Source organism: Coffea arabica, chromosome 8c (assembly GCF_036785885.1).
Source record: "Coffea arabica cultivar ET-39 chromosome 8c, Coffea Arabica ET-39 HiFi, whole genome shotgun sequence".
Taxonomy (NCBI): Eukaryota; Viridiplantae; Streptophyta; class Magnoliopsida; order Gentianales; family Rubiaceae; genus Coffea; species Coffea arabica.
Window position 1 is genome coordinate 6,115,244 of NC_092325.1, and position 17,880 is coordinate 6,133,123.

General features: G+C 37.3%; 1 protein-coding gene and 1 long non-coding RNA gene across 2 annotated transcripts; one reads left to right on the forward strand and one right to left on the reverse strand.

The window, feature by feature from the left end:
- LOC113705721 (MATH domain and coiled-coil domain-containing protein At3g58210-like) lies at window positions 1-4,113 on the forward strand. Its single transcript, XM_072062605.1, has 6 exons — window positions 1-16; window positions 2,375-2,516; window positions 2,914-3,083; window positions 3,208-3,490; window positions 3,618-3,826; window positions 3,941-4,113. The coding sequence occupies exons 2-6, from the start codon at window positions 2,380-2,382 to the stop codon at window positions 4,111-4,113; spliced, it is 972 nt and encodes a 323-aa protein (XP_071918706.1). The 5' UTR covers window positions 1-16; window positions 2,375-2,379.
- Window positions 4,114-7,162: 3,049 nt separating this feature from the next.
- Window positions 7,163-11,036, reverse strand: LOC140013730 (uncharacterized). Its single transcript, XR_011820578.1, has 2 exons — window positions 10,557-11,036; window positions 7,163-9,718 (listed from the first exon to the last, which is right to left on the reverse strand). It is a non-coding gene; the product is annotated as an uncharacterized lncRNA (long non-coding RNA).
- Window positions 11,037-17,880: the final 6,844 nt, after the last annotated feature.

The following is a 17,880-nucleotide window of genomic DNA, read 5'->3' on the forward strand; positions in this document are numbered from 1 at the left end:
AAGGACCCCGTTTCTGGTACGCTTGTTTTCGCTTTTTTATTTTGCACGGACTATTTCATGGTTAATAGACTAACGGGATGAACTTTACTGTCTCTTTTTTTCCTTTTTAAATATACATTTTCAGAAACAAATTAATGGTAAATCAACTCAAATTAGAAATACTCCCTCTGTCCCACTTTGATAGTCCTGTATTCCTTTTTCATCTGTCCTAAATTGTAGTCCACTTTCCAATTGAAGAATGTAGTTGTATTTTAATTTTTCTAAAATACCCTTATTCAATGTAAGTAGTTGTTACTATAAATTCAAGTTCCCATAAAGTTGTATCATATTTAATGTGAGGGTATTTTAGAAAAATAGCAATCTAAATTTAATTTTCCAACAAAGTTAATTATTTTTTCTTAAACTGTGTGAAAAAAGAAATAGAACTATCAAAGTGGGACGGAGGGAGCAGTTAGTTTCTTGTTTCTCCCTTCCCAAAGTTTAACTAAGCTTTAGAATTTCAATGATTTGCAGGAAAGTGACGACTTATGTAAACTTAAGCAACTCTTTGCCTTCAAGGATTGTGTGGGCTATGTATTTATTCGAGATTGGAAATATTTTGCTGATAGTTGTACTGGAAGAACATGATATCCGTTATTGGCGGCCAGAATAAAGGCGGTTATTTTGCTGCAATTAATTATGCCTAGGGTTTTGCTTGGTGGACAAAACAAGACTAATAGAATGGTGTTGATTAACATGTTTATTTTTGCTGACAGAAGCTAACAGGAGGGGCTGTTTTTTAAGGCTTTGTTACTTTCATACCTCAAGGTCTGATTTGTGGTTTGGCTAAACCTTAAAGGGTCGTGTAAACTTAGTCGATCCTTAATTTCTATAAAATTCGAAGTCTCACAGGAAGTATTGTTGTGACCTAAAATAAAATTATTTGTCAATCTCGACAAGTAATCTTGATCGGAAAAAGACCGCAGGACAGAAATTCTGCACTCTAAACAGTTGAAGTTACATAGTTTATTATTAAAATAACTCAATGACTGAAACCATGCAATAGATTCGAATGATTTAACAACCACATGTGTGGTTTACAGGTAAGGTTATCATAAAGTTAGTGAGGCTTCCCCCCCCCCCCCTTTTTTAGGCAAAGTTAGTGAGGTTTATTCAAGCGATTCGTGTATCTATTGGGTATATCCTTTTTGGCTTTGCTTTGGCACAATCTATCAGTTGGAGAATGCAGGAGTCAATTCAACCTTGAAAAGCCCTCAACAATGACCCTTCGAGTTTAGCAGCATGACCATTGAGCTTACCAAAGTGATTCAATGCCATTCAAGCGATTCGTGTATCTATTGGGTATATCCTTTTTGGCTTTGCTTTGGCACAATCTATCTCCACATCTATCATTATCAGTTGGAGAATGCAGGAGTCAATTCAACCTTGAAAAGCCCTCCACAATGACCCTTCGAATTTAGCAGCGTGACCATTGAGCTTACCAAAGTGCTTCAATGCTATTCAGTTATTCAGAACATAAAAATGGATGAGCTCTTGAGGTTTATTCAAGCGATTCGTGTATCTATTGGGTATATCCTTTTTGGCTTTGCTTTGGCACAATCTATCAGTTGGAGAATGCAGGAGTCAATTCAACCTTGAAAAGCCCTCCACAATGACCCTTCGAGTTTAGCAGTATGACCATTGAGCTTACCGAAGTGCTTCAATGCTATTCAGTTATTCAGAACATAAAACTGGATGAGCCCTTGACTATGTATAAATCAAAAGAATTTAATAATCAACTTAAAGTATGATTATGGAGGAGGAAAGAACTTGCCGTACCATGCATGGAAGCAATGAAGCTGATAGTATCTTTCGTTCTTCTAAACGTCTATCTGCATTACAGCTGACAAGCCATCAATTTCTCTCTTAAATTTTACATAAAATATCTGAAGTTTGTTGATCCTCTGTGTATGTCATATATCATGAATGATAATAATTGCAATATCTACTCAAAACACACGATTTTGCTGGCAATCGCTGAAGTATATGGGTTTACTGCAAGTATTTGAAGCTGTGTAGGTTAAAAGTTATGGCTTGTGTATTATGGAGAATTATTACTGCTAGTTTGACAATTGTGTCAGTAGCTATTGTAGTTTGTAGACGTAACGTACATTATGAAATTATTTTAGAACTTATGAATTTCTGACACGTAATATGTGTGCAAGTGCTTGATCTTTCATGCGACTTGGAAACACCAAAGTTACTCGATCAAATTGAACCTAACAAAAGTAAATAATACCGCAGATTCTATCTAAACATCATGTATATATCATATTTTTGGCAGCGTTATTGTTACTCTGAAGGTGTTAATGAGAAGTTTATTTCTGGTTTGCAGATACCATGAAATTGCTTAGAGACAAGCCTCCAGCGCACTACATATTGCAGATTGACTCATTCTCCTTGCTTCTTAAAATTCTAGAAAAATCAGACGCAAAGAGTTATGATTCAATGACTTTTGAAGCCTGTGGTTATAAATGGTTGAGTCTGATTCTCATTATGTCAAGACTGAATTTCATTTAATTTATTTTCTTAGGCAAATAAATTTCTATTGTTAATCGTTGTAGAAATTCATATGTCACGCACAAAGATTAAACTCAGCAGTACTAAGCTAATCTAGATATCCTCCTGCCCCCCCCCCCCCCACACACACACACAAATTTGTGAATAGCTAATTCTAAATTGAATATCATTTAATTTCTGTTTAGCCTCAAACAAATTATCTGAACTCTAGAGTTCAAATCCCAAATTGATCAAAATTTTTAGGAAGGAAGTCACTCAAGAGCATTTTGATGATTATATATGTATGCATTTGTCTGTTTTACACAATGCTCAAGAAAATTACTATTATTATTTTTTTGGTCTTTTCCCCTGAAGGAAGCTTTCCCTCTACCCCAATGGTGACCAAAAAAGAAATGCAAAAGGATTCATATCCCTTTACTTGAGAATCGAAGAGACTAATGCTCTGCCTGTTGGGTGGGAGATCAATCTGAACTGTACATTTTTTGTGCTTGATCAGATTCAAGAGAAGTACTTAACTATCCAAGGTTTTCTTCTTCTAGTTTCCAAGCTTTGTCTTTCATATTCTGTCTTTTCTAGCCTTCTTCCATTATATGTGTAATTAGACATTATCACTTGCGCTATAATCATTTCCTCTCTTCTTACAACCAGATGTCTGTGGGAAGTTCAGACACTTGTATGCGCTGAAGAAAGACACTGGACTTTCTCGACTAATGCAACTTGATGTTTTCAAAGATGAAGAAAATGGATACCTTATTCAGGACAAATGTGTTTTTGGAGTGGAAGTTTCCGTTAACAGTTATAAGGGTAGAGGAGAGTGTCTAGCTATGCCTGTGAAACCTAGCAGCGCAACTTACACTTGGAAAACAGTTGACTCTTGTAAGAGTAACGAGATGAGACTCTCTGACGTTTTTACTCGGCAGGGTTTCGAGTGGTATGTCCTCCCATTCTTCAAAGTTATTTTTGTTCTCATGACGCTGTGCACTTGGCAGTGCTTTGGAGATGTCTGACTGGTCAAATGTTACTTTTCTAACATGACTTTGTGTTTGATTGGATGATAGGGACATTAATCAGTTGGCTAAGAAATGTTGTGGCTTCTTTATTTATCTCAGGAGACTAAAGCTTTTTCCCAGAGGAACAGAAGCTAACAAAGGCAAAAATCTTTCACTCTATCTAGAATCACTCGACTCCAAAACTACCCTTATCGTGTATGCAGAATTCAAGCTACGCGTAAAACACCAACTGAATGGCGAGGATATTGAGAAAACAGGTCAATCAATCCACGTATATCTTTCCATACATGACTTAACCTCAAATGAAGAATTAAAAAACATTTTTTTTTATCTTCTTATGTTCGGTGATTTTGACCAATTCCACTTTGCAGCGGAGCACTTGTTCACTGGTTTAGAAGGCGGCTGGGGTTTTGGTGCCTTCCAATCATTGAATGATATTGCGGATACTTCTAAAGGCTTCCTCGTGAATGGCACTTTGATCGTCGAAGTGGAATTTGTTCGCATTTCATCCGTGAAAAGTTTCACTGAAGGGTGCGGAAATTAGTAGGAAAATGAGTAGATGACTCTCTCACAATCCAACCGTACATTATAATTGATGGGAAAGGAATACTGGTTTGTCCGGTTTTATATGTAAAACACAAGAATGTCTCAATATGGATGGCAAATTTGTCCTTTTAAACTTCTCCACCTCTCTCAGACTATCAACATCATCTTCGTCTTGAATTATTGATTTTAGATTCAAACTTTCTGTATTTTTTAAAATTTTTTTAATTGTTCTAGTTTTTCTTTTCAAGGGAACAACAATAAAAGGGAAAAGAAAGCAGCTATGTTGGAAAGAAATCTAGTAGCTTGCTGTAATTTTGCTCAAGAGAGCTTCGACTTATTATTCCAATCTAGATAAATAATCCACGCAATAAATCCAGTCAGAGGTCCAAGGTTGGGATTGATAGATCATTTTATTTTAATTTTTTTGGTTGAATAATGAGGAAAGGGGTTTCAAATGAAAGAAAAGAATTAGAATGCCTTCTTTCTTAGTTTATCTCCCTACTGTTGTTATTGGTTGGCACAAGCAGAGTAAACATTTATTGATGTGTAAATGAGGAATGGATATACGGGTGTCCTGCTAGGACAATCCGGTATGTATGGGTTGATAGAAACATCCATTAGTGGATTAACCACTGCTCAAATTTTCCTGGTTGAGTTGAAGCCACAAAAAAAAAAAAAAGAATAAACATGTTGATATTTAATTGTCGCCATGACCAGGAGGTGAGGTTCGTTGAGGGAAAAATCAAAGTCGAACTTTACATTAAAAAAAATGATCAAAACTAAGGGACAGAAAAATAAATCAAAATTAATTAGCACTAAAGACCCAAAAAGAAAACATACAGATCGAAATCTTCAACGAGGAAAAATTTAAATGTTGAGCGAGCCCAAGATCCGGGAGTTGGCAAAAGAAAATAAAGTCTTCAACACCTTGTTCGCTTTCCGATTAGATTGCAGATCGAGATTTTGTAATCTATGTAGTTGTAGAGGAAGCTTGAAGGAAGAAACAAAATCTATGGAGGTCTTGAAATTAAAAGAGGGAAAAAGGACCAAGGGACAGAGGAAAACGGCTCTACTAGTGAGTGCTGGATTTTTATTGTTGAGTGCAGGTAGTGTTTAACTTATTTTTATAGTAAATTAAAAAAACCGCCTATTCACGGTTTATCCGATTTTCACAAGTTCAAAAAGTTTAGCCAATTCTTAATGATTTTACATTACTTCTCCGGTTTAATACCAGAGTTAAGGTTGGGCAGTTCAATCGGTCGAACTGGTCGGTTCGATCTGATTTTGAAAACAATGGTTTTGACTGGAATAGGAGGAGGCAACGGTACAACAAAAGAAAGATAGAAAGAGCGCATAGCAGGTATGCACAAGTTCTGAAGACAGAACAGAGTTAGGGCCTTAGGGGAGGTTGTGGAGCTTAGGAAGCCGGCAATATTAGCAGAGGGTCTACTTTGCAATTAAGATGAGTTGTAGGAGCTTCTCTTGAAATTTTCAGGAAGCTGCCCAACTTACCGCATCTGTCATGCTACAAGGACTCAATCAAAAAATATTTTGATAAGCCCGGAGATTTCTTACTCCTCGGGAGGTTAGGGACCTAGGGTGAGGGATAATGAAAATTCATTCACTTATTCTTTGTTCCGAAGGGTTCCTCATGCCAAGTTTGAAATGAGAATGATTTCCTTTTCCTTTTTTGACATTATTATATGCAATTAGTCTATACTGGTAATATTCTTGAACTTCAGGAACATGTTCATTCGATAATACTCACACAGCAACAACTGAAGAACTTTGTTGAATAGAATAATGATAATCAAATTTGTTAAAAATAGACATAATTTTTTTCCAAAGAATAATGAGAAGAGGTTTTCTTCTAATGATTTCTCCAGTTGGCAAACGCACGGTTGGAAATTTTCAAAATGTGGCAAGATTCAGCGCCAGATCTAGCTACCCTATTCAATCAAGGGTATCATTCCTCTACCTCTAAATTTTCTAAAACATACCTTACTATCCTCGTTGGTTTGTCACATAAGTGCATATTGGAAACTGACAGGTAACGAACCTGTGCAATAATAATTATTAAAAAATTCTAATTACCATCACAATTAATTATAGAACAAATCCAAGTACTGGAGCAGGGACCCTAGATGTGCAATGGGTTACTTGATTCACCCTGTTCCTGAAGAGTTTGCCGATATACCTGAATTGTCTATAAAAATATTAAATTTGCATATAATGGCAAGTAGGGTCGAATTCACAGGGAACGGGTAGGAAGTTGTTTCTTTCCAAGTCAATAGAATAAAATTGGGGGATGATTAATGGGATGAAAATGAAAATAAAATAAATAAAATTCAAAAGATGACTCCACAAGTACAATTTACTAAAAATAGCAATTAATAAAATTCTACCCAAAGAATCAACTTTTCAGGCACGGTCCAATTAAATGATCATCGATGCAAAGATATTTCATCCATCCATCACTAGGTTGGTTATAGTTATCAATAAGTTCTGACAACCAGTTCTTCCTTACTTTTTTTACAGTCAAGGTACGACCATTGACTACTTCTCTAATCAGAAAACAACCCTAGGTACGACCGTAGGAATTTAATTATCCAATTGCTTTAAAGGTAGAAGAACCCAACCCTAACCAATAAACATGCTAAGAGTGCTTATTTAAACTAGATCTTGCGTTCCCCCAACATAAAGCCAATTATGGTGGTTGTCACTAGGTATCAACTAAACGAACAATTACGGATTCAATTTAGTTAATGTGACAGTAGGCTATTAAATTAAATCAAATACCCGGCCGTTGATATTCAATTAATAAAATACCCATGAACAATTAATCCAGGAAACGCACGAATAGCAACAAGTTGGAAGAAATAATGAAGATTCGATTAGATCTCACAGATATTATGGACCGCGCTTTCGCGTCGACCTTTGGGTAGAGAAAAAAACTAGCCGCTCCTTATCGTATCAATTTCACGTGATTTGATTGATTTCATCCGCACACACATCAAAGAATTAGGAACGGTGAAGTACCGAAGAAAGAAAAAAGAAAAAGTCTTCTTTTTCTCTGCGTTGGTGTTCGTACTGAAGCCGAAAAGTACAATGCGAAAGCCAATGAAAGTTGTACAAGGCCAAAGCAAAAGCAAAAGAGTCAAAAGCGTCAAAGCCAGAAAGCCAGCGAAATTCTACAGCGTCTGACCGCTATGGAAAAAGAAACTAAAGCTAAACTATCAATTAGACGTGAATCTGGCTTTGCTAATTGCTGCTGAAGGCCAAAAGACAAAAGACGTCTGACTCAACAAAAGCCAAAGCTCTTCTAATTGATCTCACGTGAATCTGGCCCTCCTTTTTGCTTTGTTGCCGCCGCCCACAAAGAAAGAAATGTCTGCCGTAGCCCTTCTTTTCCTAAGGGTTTTAATCCCATGCTCCTGGTCTATGTAAACGTAGTCTCCTAGCTGCCTTGCTGCTACCAAGCCCGTGGGTCCGGCTTTTAGGTGAGTCTCCTTAGTTTCTGGCGTGAACACGCCCTGAAACAAAGGGTCTTTTGGAATTTTGCCTCAAAAGATTACTTTTAACGCTAACCACCTGTAATTTACACAAATGTGAAATAAGAGCAGAATCCCAATTCTTAGCACCATGAATAGTCATAATTAGGACAAAATAATAGTGCAAAATGTGCAAAATAACCGCTCTATCAAATCTCCCCACACCTAGACAATGCTTGCCCTCAAGCATTTCGGAGCTCAGAAGCATAATCAAGATAGCAACGGTTTCATAGTCATCTATACTAGCACAGACATCCTTCATTCCTGACAATATCGCCGAAATTAGAATACCGGACAAGTAGTTATCCAAAAAGTATGAACAGGAATATTTGTCACCTACAAGAGAATGTATAAAAACAAGGAACGCTCAAATCAACATCACGGAATGACATTACCATAGGCTTGCACATTTATCACATCTCCACCACTGAAAAGTGAACTAAATACACAAATCAAAGGGACTTTGATAGGGTTGTAATGGAGTTTAGGTAAAAGGCGGGATAGGACTGTATAGATAGGGGGTAATGTGTCAAGAGAATGTCCGAAACCCACCATATAACCACAATGCTTCACCAGAAGAGTTTCACAAACAAGGCAGTTTCATTTGCTACACCCACTGTGCAATTGTCGCCAATTTTTTTTTTTTTTTTTTTTTGAGAAAGGAACAAGGGCAATATCTTGCAAGGCGTAGGCATGCCCTGTAAGCCAGACTCTACTGTTCACCATCTTTTTTTCTTTTTTTTTTCTTTTTTTTTTCCGATCTCAGATGTATAGAAACCGCATCATACAGCATCTATTCTGGCAACACTTGCGACCATAGATTTATTTGCCTTGCATAAGTAATGAATTTCAGACATCTCTTAATGACACAAGGTTGAACACGAAAGTCTAAAGAGGTCATGGATTATCAAACACGAATAAACAAAAGCGAAGGATAAAAGCTCAAATTGGTTCACTATTGGGAGACACGATGAATGCATGGTTTTTAGAAAGTTAAATCCTAAATGCCCTTATCATTTCAAATGCATCCAATTCAACAAAATGTGGTCTCGACATGTACAAAATAGTAAGTTCTAGAATATCAATACCATGTGTGATACCCACTCAATCAAACAAAAATAGAGCAAACAAGAATAATATGCTCAAGCAAGACCCAAAAGCTTCCAAAAGTTATAAAAGTGGGTCAAGTCCAGCACACTCAATAATCAACGATATTGCCAAGGAAAAACAAAATGCCCAGCTAGCATATTTGACCACATACCTGTGCACCATGATTGTATAATTCATCATAACAACACGCTCCAGCATTAACAAACATAGAAATGAACAAAAAACCGACTAACTACATTGTTTTCATTTTTTTGTTTTCCATTTTTCGTTTTTCTTTTGTTAAGTAAACTCAGCCAAAAAATATAATGGAAACCCAAAAGAAATGATGGGAACCACTCCCCCACAATTAAAACCTACATTGCCTTCAATGTAGAAAAGACAAATGAAGTAGTAGGAGAAAATGAGAGAAACTTCCCTGACCACCGAGAGGGTGCAGCGAGATCCTAAGGAGGCGGAGGATGTGGGGGCTGGAATCCAATATGAGCATAGAAAGCCGCCTGATTCTCTGTCGAATACGGGCAAAAACCTGTAACGCCCTAAAATGGTCATCTAGTCCCTCAACGCGCTTCCCTAGCTCATGGATAGAATCCTGGAAGGAGCGATATTGGGACTCCCAAGCAGGGGGAGATGATAGGAGGACGGACCCGCCTGATCTGGATAGGGTAGAGACTTAGTGGAAGGGGCAATCGAAGGAACCCGGGGTTGTGGCCTGCCCTCGTCAGGAGGCGTAATCTGATAGACATGTCCTACTTTGAAAATAACTCCCATCCGCTCCAAACTGTGCAAATCCAGTGGCTTAATCTCACGAACTAGAGCGAAATTGTGCTCTTTGTCGAGGTCAAGAAATCCCAGTCGAATGGCCAAGTGAGTAATGAGTGAGCCGAGAATCACCGGTTTATTGCGCTTTTGAATGACTAATTGCATTTGAGTGGCCACCCAATTCTATGGGAAACCAAACGAACCCTTAATTCAAAATTTAAACTTATTTACCAAACCCAATAAGATAATGAATTCACTAAAACATATATCCCAAATCACAGAAACAACTTGCTTAGAAATGCACTTAAAATATTAAAATGAAGATGAAAACTCAATAGGGACATGACTGGTTAAATTACAAAAGCTTTTGGGCCACAATGTAATTATTTGAAAGTTGGGGGCTAAACTACAAACTTTCCAGATTATCATGCAAAGCTTCGGAAATCATCTTCTGCAACTCTCTCCTACAACATTCTGTCGGCTGCAATGGCTACCGCTAACGGTGCCACCGGTTGCTGATTGCCAGCGATTTTTCCGGTTACCAAACTTTCTCAAAATACACCCCTTCACTCAATTTTTCGTGTAGATTCCATTTTTGAACTTAATTTTTACAAAAAATGGCCCAAAAGTGGCTGAAGTAGCAAAAGATATATCAGCTTTTATTTTTCAAAACACCATATCCTTCACCAAAAATCATAAAATTATACTATAACACTCATTACAACTTCTACAATATAACTATGGTTTTAATTTGACAAGAAAACAACATAAAAGGGATAAAATAAAGCAGAACAGCCCTTTAAAATTCTTTTTTCCATTTTGGCATTTTTTCAAACAGTTAACATGCATATACAAAAATCATTCTTCTTTTCTTAATCTGGTTTATGACGTTCCCAAAATTTCACCGATACAGCAACAAAAAAACCAGCAAAATAAAACCACACACAACCAATCACACATACATTCAATCTAGTTAATTAAAAAAAAAAAAAGAAAAGTTGGAAAAAAGGACAAGAAATACCTCAATGAAGAATTTGGTCCTTTGGCCAAAGTTTTGATGTAATTTCCAGCTCCAATTGTCCAGTTGCTGCCTCCTTTTTGTTGTGCAAGTGTTGAATTTTTGGGGAGAGAGGAGGGAGCCTTTTTCTTCTTCTCCTGCATTTTTTCTGGCTGAGAGAGCTGAGAGAGTGGAGATCGAGAGAGAGGAGCCAGAAACAAAAGTTTTTCTTCTTCTATCCTTCTTTTTTTTTCTTTTTGCCCGTTCTGCTCCCCAAAACCGAGAGAGAATTCCCAGAAGCTTTCTTGGGAGCCCTTCTTTGCAATTTCTTCTTCTGTTTTTTTCATTGGGAGCTCCAGCCGAGAGAGGGAGAGAATTTTTCTTTCTTCTATCTTCTCTGTTCGTTGAGAGCCAGGGACTTCTTCTGCAAAAACCCAATTCCTCCTCTTTTTCTCTTGGATCCATTGCTTCTTCTTTTGGCTTCTTTTTGGTCAAAAGTGGGAGGCATCATGATGACGGTGGTCATCATGATGCCACCACTTAATTTTTTTTATTTACAAAATCAATTTTTATTTTATTTTATTCTTAAATCAAACCTGCAAAAATGAGAAAAATGCATATTAAAATGCAAGAAAATAAATAACTCATTAAATAGAAAAAATTCAAGAAAACATTAAAAATTGACAAAATTTTGGTGTCTACAACTTTTTTACTTTTGTGACTACCAAGAATTGATGATGGTTGTTTGGCTTCAATTTCACTATTGTCACGTTTTAATAATAAAAGTGTATCAAGTTAATTTGGTTGAATCCACAAATATCTCTTTAGTGAATATCGATGATTTTGTGACCCTTATGATTTTTGGTTAAGTTTTCTAGGTATAGAGAATAACTGTTTTGCATTTTCAAGTAAATTTGTCCAATTATTAATTTTAATTCTCCATGTTTGAAGAAATGAGGCTAGCTGCTGCTATTTTCTCTGTGATATTTTGAGTTATTTTGTTGCCTGGCAGTGAATAAAATTTGGCTCTACTTCGCTAGTTGTTACTGCTGAGTAACCCAAGATATTCACCAAAAGTGTCAATTCTCGCGTCAAAAAGTAATAATTTCTATGAATACGTGGTCGTGTAGCGATAAGAACTGAGTAACCGGGCTTCTTCATCTGACAAATACTGGAGTTTGCGTCAAAAGACTCTGATCGCTAGAGACTAAGCCTATCATTACTCCAAAAGAGAAAAAAAAAAAAGAAAAAAGATCATAAAAACAAAAAGAAGTATGAAAGTTGTGTAAATGTGTGTCTAAAGTTAGCCGTTTGATCTATGGGTTTTATGTTGAGATTTTGGTTAATAGTTGGATCATTTGCTGATAAATGTTGAGCGACCATTTCTTTTTCTGAGAATAGTTAGCCCTAAATTGGAGGAGTCTACGGTTTAGAAACTAATCGAGGTGATGTTTCTTGGATCTTGATCATTGATGCTTGATATGTGTTTTTCTTGGTAACTCGGCAATAGGGTAGATGGAGCAATAACCATTGTCAAATATTAGTGTTTGTTTGCTGTTTTCATGCTTGAAGACAAGTATAGTCTAGGTGTGGGGGGAATTGATAAGTCACAATTTTATCATTTATTTTATAATTAATTTCCTCTATTACCTTACCAAATGTGAATTAATTGTCAGATTCTACTCAATTTTGAAAATTTGTGGTTATTGCAGGGAGTGGTACAAAATACCATAAAAGGTACCAATTCGACGGTAGCCAACATAAGAGTTTGAGTAGCAGTCAACAAGATGGAGACTGATTCGATTTTGTTTCCTTGTTGCGTGGAAGATATGCGGCAGCCAGGGGCAATTTGGGAAGACTAGACCACTTTTCTTCTTATTGGCAGTTTTCAAAGAGGAGGAAGTCAGAAGAGACTAGGAGTCTGCCTTTTTCTCCTTATTGCTAGCCGAATAGGAGTAGAGATTATATAGGAATTTAGTGAGAAAAAGTAGTCGTCATTCTTGACCCCTTTTGGCAATTGACTTTTGCATCTTTTATGTTGCTTTTCTATTCCATTGTATGTTAAACACTTAGGTAGAAAACAATTAGCCATTCTTTTGGCTTGGAGTTCTTTGGCATTGTTCTTAATTCCATCGCCTTTTTCATCTACATTTTGGGACAATGTACGCTGCAACTATCTCTGCAATTTTGCGTAGGTTTTTCTCAACGGAGATAAACTAAATCCCTTATTAATTTTGTGAGATCGAATTAATTTTATTTATTTCTCTTATTTATTGGTATTTGCATGTTCTCTGTTTGTAGTTTTTATGATTATTTTGTTAATTGAATATCCTGGACCGGAACGTTGAATTAATTTAGCAACCTGATGTCAATTAGAGCGTTAAATTCGTAATTATTTAATTGTTCTAAAATAGTGACAACTGGCATGATTGGATTTGTGTCAGGGGAATATGCAAGCTAATCCAAAATAACCTTGGTAGTGTGTTATTTGGTTAGAATAAGGCTCTTCTAATACGTAAAACAATTGGAGAATTAAATCTTACAGGCATATCTAAGGTTATTTCTCAATTAGAATAGTGATTGACGAATGCACCTCAGTTATCGACACAGTAAGGAGGAGTTGACTGTCATCACTTGTTTGTCAGTTATAAGTTATTTATTAGTTAATAATTGGAAGTATTTCTGTATCGATGATCAATTAGTTGAACCATTGCCGAAGTTGTTTCTTGACTTTAGCTGTACAATACTGTTTGAGCTTTTACCTTATTGTTACTTAATTTTATTTAGCTGCAATATTTGATTAGTATAGTTTATTGTTAATTTTCCTAAATCCCCCACATTGTTAACTTGAACTTTAGTAGAAACAAATTACTCCCAATTCCTGTGGATTCGACCCTACATGCCCTTCTCGTGAATAAATTTTGGTATATCGGAGTCAGTAAACTCTTCGGAGTTAGGGTGAATCTAGTAACTCATTACACATCCAGAGTCCCTACTCCAGTACTAGAATTGACTCGAAACCACTTTTGTGGATAACTAGATTTATTTTTATTATTATACATGCATCGACAACCTGTCAAATTTATTTTATAATTAATTTCCTCCTATTATCTTACCAAATGTGCATTAATTGATGGATTCTACTCACTTTTGAAAATTTATATTGATCGCAGGGAGTTGGAACAAAATGTGGTGAAAAGGTGCAAATTTCCCACTACAATTGTTGTTTGGCATAGTCGCGTCAAGTCAGGCTTTAACGTGTCCAGAAAATGAGGGAAAGACGCGTGGCACCAATTGCCAATTGATAGTGCAATGAGGGGTCACAAACATTCCATTAGTTGATTGTTTTGATTTGAATTGACAAAGGTAGTGTAACACAAATAGAAAAACGTGCCAATTAGGAGATTTCCTAGTTTGTTGGATGCGGCTGAATATGAGATAGAAGTCAATTGAGATTAGGACTCCACTTAGCTTTTGGAGAGCTGACCGCCACAAGCAAAGAGGGAGAAATCTAGCTTTGGTTTTTGGCTAATTCCTATTTTTTTTCTTATTCCATCGTATGACTGATCCCAAGGAAGAAACATTAATCATTCTTTTGACTTTGAAGTTTTTCCTTATTCTTATTCCATCGGAGTTTTCATCTCAATTGAGGATGATGCACACAGCAATTATTTCTGTAATTTTGCGTGAGATTGTTTCAACAGAGATGAATTAAATCTCTTTTTCTAGTCAAGGAACAACGGAGGATTTGGTTCAACTTAAATTGTGAGATAGAACTGATTTACTTTTTCCTATTATTTTCTAGTATTTGTATATTTCCTGCCTTATGTTCTTATGGTTATTGTATTATTCAATAAACCTGGGCCCAAGTTTGAGATTAATTTGACAACCTAAAACCAATTAGAGTAATTAAATTTGTAATTTTTAATTATTCTAAATTAGATGTAACTAGCATAATTGGGTTTGTGTCAGGGAAATATACAGAATAATTTGAAATAACCCTCATAGCGTGTTGTTTGGTTAGAACAGGATTTTTCTAATTCGTAAGGCAATTGAAAAATTGAATCCTGCGATCGTACTTAGGGTTATTTTGCAATTAGGGTAATAGCTAACGGTCGTACCTTGGCTATCGATAATTAAGGAAAAATTGATTGTGATCGCTTGTTTGACAATTATAACTTGTTTATTTGTTTATGAGTAGAATTATTCTTGCATCGATGATCAATTAGGAGAACCATTTCTGAAGTTGTTTCTTGACTAAAGCTTGTCCAATACTATTTGAGCTTTTATAATTTGCCATTTAATTTTTACTTAATTGCAATATTCAATTAGCATAGCTTGTTGTTAATGTTCATAAAATCCCCCATATCTTGAACTCTAGAAGAAACGAATTATCCCCAATTCCTGTGAATTTGACCCTATTCACCGCTATATATAAATGTATATTTTTGTCGAGTAGGTTATTATTATTGCACAGGTTCGACATCTGTCAAGCACCACCTTTACATATCCCATATTTACTTGGTGATTGGGTAGTAGATATAGTAGGCAGAAGTCCGGCAGTAAGGAAAACAATCTTTGATCGGTTAAAGCATAATCTACACAAGTCACAAAACTGAATAAATTAGTTAGCAAACAAACATAGGTCTGATTGGCAATTTGAAGTTGGTGATTTGGTATATGTTACACTTCACCCCTACAAGCAACATTCTCTGAAGGAACGCTCTTGCCAAAAGTTAGCGCCCAATTACTATGGGTCTTTTCAAGTAATCAAGAAAGTTGGTCTAGTGGAAGCGAAGATACATCCTACTTTTCATGTGTCTTTATTGAAGAAGAAGATGGGCAATCATTTAGTCATTTCTAGCATTCCTTCTCCAGTCACTGATCAAGAGCAGCTCATGTTGGAACCTATTACATTTTTGGATCAACAATTGGTAAAAAGAGGCAACTCTCTTGCTACCAAGGTACTAGTTTAATGGAGCAATTCATTTTTCAGAGACGCAACATGGGAGTCTTGATATGATCTCAAACAATTGAGGACTGTTGTGCAGTTTAAACCAAGTCAATTCCTTTGTATTTAGTTGCTAAAGTTGTTGTCACATCATTGGTCCATTTATTGGTTGTATGTTTTGTTTTGGTAGGCTAGTACAATATCACGACTTTCTTAAGTGTGAAAAAGTCTTAGTAGTCTATCTTGGAACAAAGTATTCTTAGTTTCTTTGACGGTTTAAGTTTCCTCAGCATTAAGATTTCGCGCCTTAAGTCGGTTTAGCCAACTTACTAGTCTTCCATAAATAGGTGCTAATGCGATTGGCAAGAGCGCGATCCGAACAGAGCTAGCGAACTGAGAGGAGCGAACTGGTGTCAACGAAGGGTGGTCCAATTGACCTGCAAAGGAACGAACTATGAGACTAGCTTGCCGTTGTAAATCTGACGGTCAAGTCAGTTATGTCTACAAGTAAAGCAATAGTATTGATTATTGTAGATGGCGTATCTTGTTTGGTCTCTTTGTGCTATATTTATAAAACTCTTAGTAATAGTTTCCTTATAAGATTATGAGCCCTAGTAAAGATGAACTCCCCTTAGGATTCTGCCTCCTGCCTAGTTCCGAAAAGCTAGGGAGCTCCGGCCCACTCGGCCCACTAGCGAGGAGACGGAGATCACGAGCTAACTGAACTCCATACTTGTCTGAACTGATCTGGTCAAGCTAACAAGCCATCATGTCCGAACTGATACGTGGCTCCGGTGGATTGGCCCTACTACACTAGCCCCCTAAGGAGTCTAGAGTCATCGAACGGTTGCATGAGTCTGAATCGAATTTCGAGAGACGCGTCAGTTCGGTATGGGGTCCACGATTTTGTAACTGCCACGTCTGTTCAGGTAACCATCACATTTCTCCACGTAACCACCACATGAATCGTCATGTCGCTCCATAAAGATAGTTACTAGCTCAACCGTCACATCGTGCAACAGTTACTAGTATTAAATTCGAATTTAATGCGGGACTCTTCATCTTCCCGCTCTAGCGATCCCCTATAAATAGGCCCTACTAGATGTCACTTTCACACTTGCTTCTTCATTTCACCTGCTCTTACCATTTAGCTAATTTGCACATCTTCCCTTCTCGCCAGAGTCTATTCGCGTGTCCTAACCTTAGGCGTTGAGAGTTTGTTCGTGCGTTCTTCTAGTCACATTCGAGCTACCCTTCTTTTTTTACCAGTAAGTTCCTTGTCTCTTCTTTTATGTCTTCTTCCGAACAGTCCGACATCACTAGTTCAGCCCCTAGGCGTAGGATAGCCCAACCTGTCCCAGTAGAAATTATCTCTTCTTCTACTTCTCCTTCTAGCTCATCATCCCCCAACTCGTTAGAGTCTGAGTACATTGCCTCCCCTGCTCATTCTCCTGTTTAAGCAATGGATCAACCTATTCAGCTTGTGGCTACTGCTGCATAAGCGGTCCCAGCCCAGGCTGAGGCAGGAACCTCCAGGGGGACTGGTACTAATTTCAGCGAAATTGATACCATCCCTCCTATCCTGGAGTAGGAGGATGTGGATGAACTAGTAGGAAAGTATGACATCCCTATCTAGTTCGAAGCCTGAGCTACCCAACCCGGGAAGGTTGTTTGCTGACCTCTGCCTGGTTTGTGGCTATCTATAAGGACCAACTCATAGCAGGTTTTCACCTTCTCATTCCCCAATTTCTTTTCCAAATCCTTACCTTCTGGAGAATTCGAATAACCCAACTCATTCCCAATGCTATTTGCTCAATCCTGGCTTTTTTATCTTATGCCGAATTCTTGAAATTCCCTACTTCTTAGAGTTGTTCAGGTCGTTCTTTCACATGAAAATCAGCGACCACGTTCTGGATTGGTTTTATTTCGTTCGTACCCTTCATGTGTTCATGATACAGGGCCGAGGAGCGAAGTATCCCACCCGCGAGCTGTTCGTTGGCGTTCCTTCCTCAATTCGGGCATGGAAGGCCCAGTTCTTTTATGTGATGAACATTGGGTTCCTCTCGCTGACTTGGAGGGAAGAGACTCATGTCACTGACTTTGTTCCTTGTTCCCTACCTGAAGCCGAGCTGGATCGTCTGCTCAGTTTGGACTTGAAGTTGAACGTGAAGGAGTTCAACAATGCCCAACTTTGGGCGACTGGTCTGATCTGAGCAGACGTGTCTAATCCTGCCCCTAACACCAGATCTCTTTCTCCGGATGACTTAACCACCACACATACTTATGCCTTAGTGTTTTTCTTTTTGCCCAACCTGAAGGGTTCTGTTCGTTCCAATGCTGACCATTTCCTCTTTTCTTTTGTAATAAAGAGATTTTTGCAGCTGCTGACCATGGGCG

Excerpts from the sequence above, each read along its gene's own strand:
- LOC113705721 (XM_072062605.1), top strand. The coding sequence starts at position 2,380 with ATGAAATTGCTTAGAGACAAGCCTCCAGCGCACTACATATTGCAGATT. Across the intron at positions 3,084-3,207 it reads GAAGTACTTAACTATCCAAG|ATGTCTGTGGGAAGTTCAGA; the intron begins GTTTTCTTCTTC and ends TCTTACAACCAG. Across the intron at positions 3,827-3,940 it reads CGAGGATATTGAGAAAACAG|CGGAGCACTTGTTCACTGGT; the intron begins GTCAATCAATCC and ends TCCACTTTGCAG.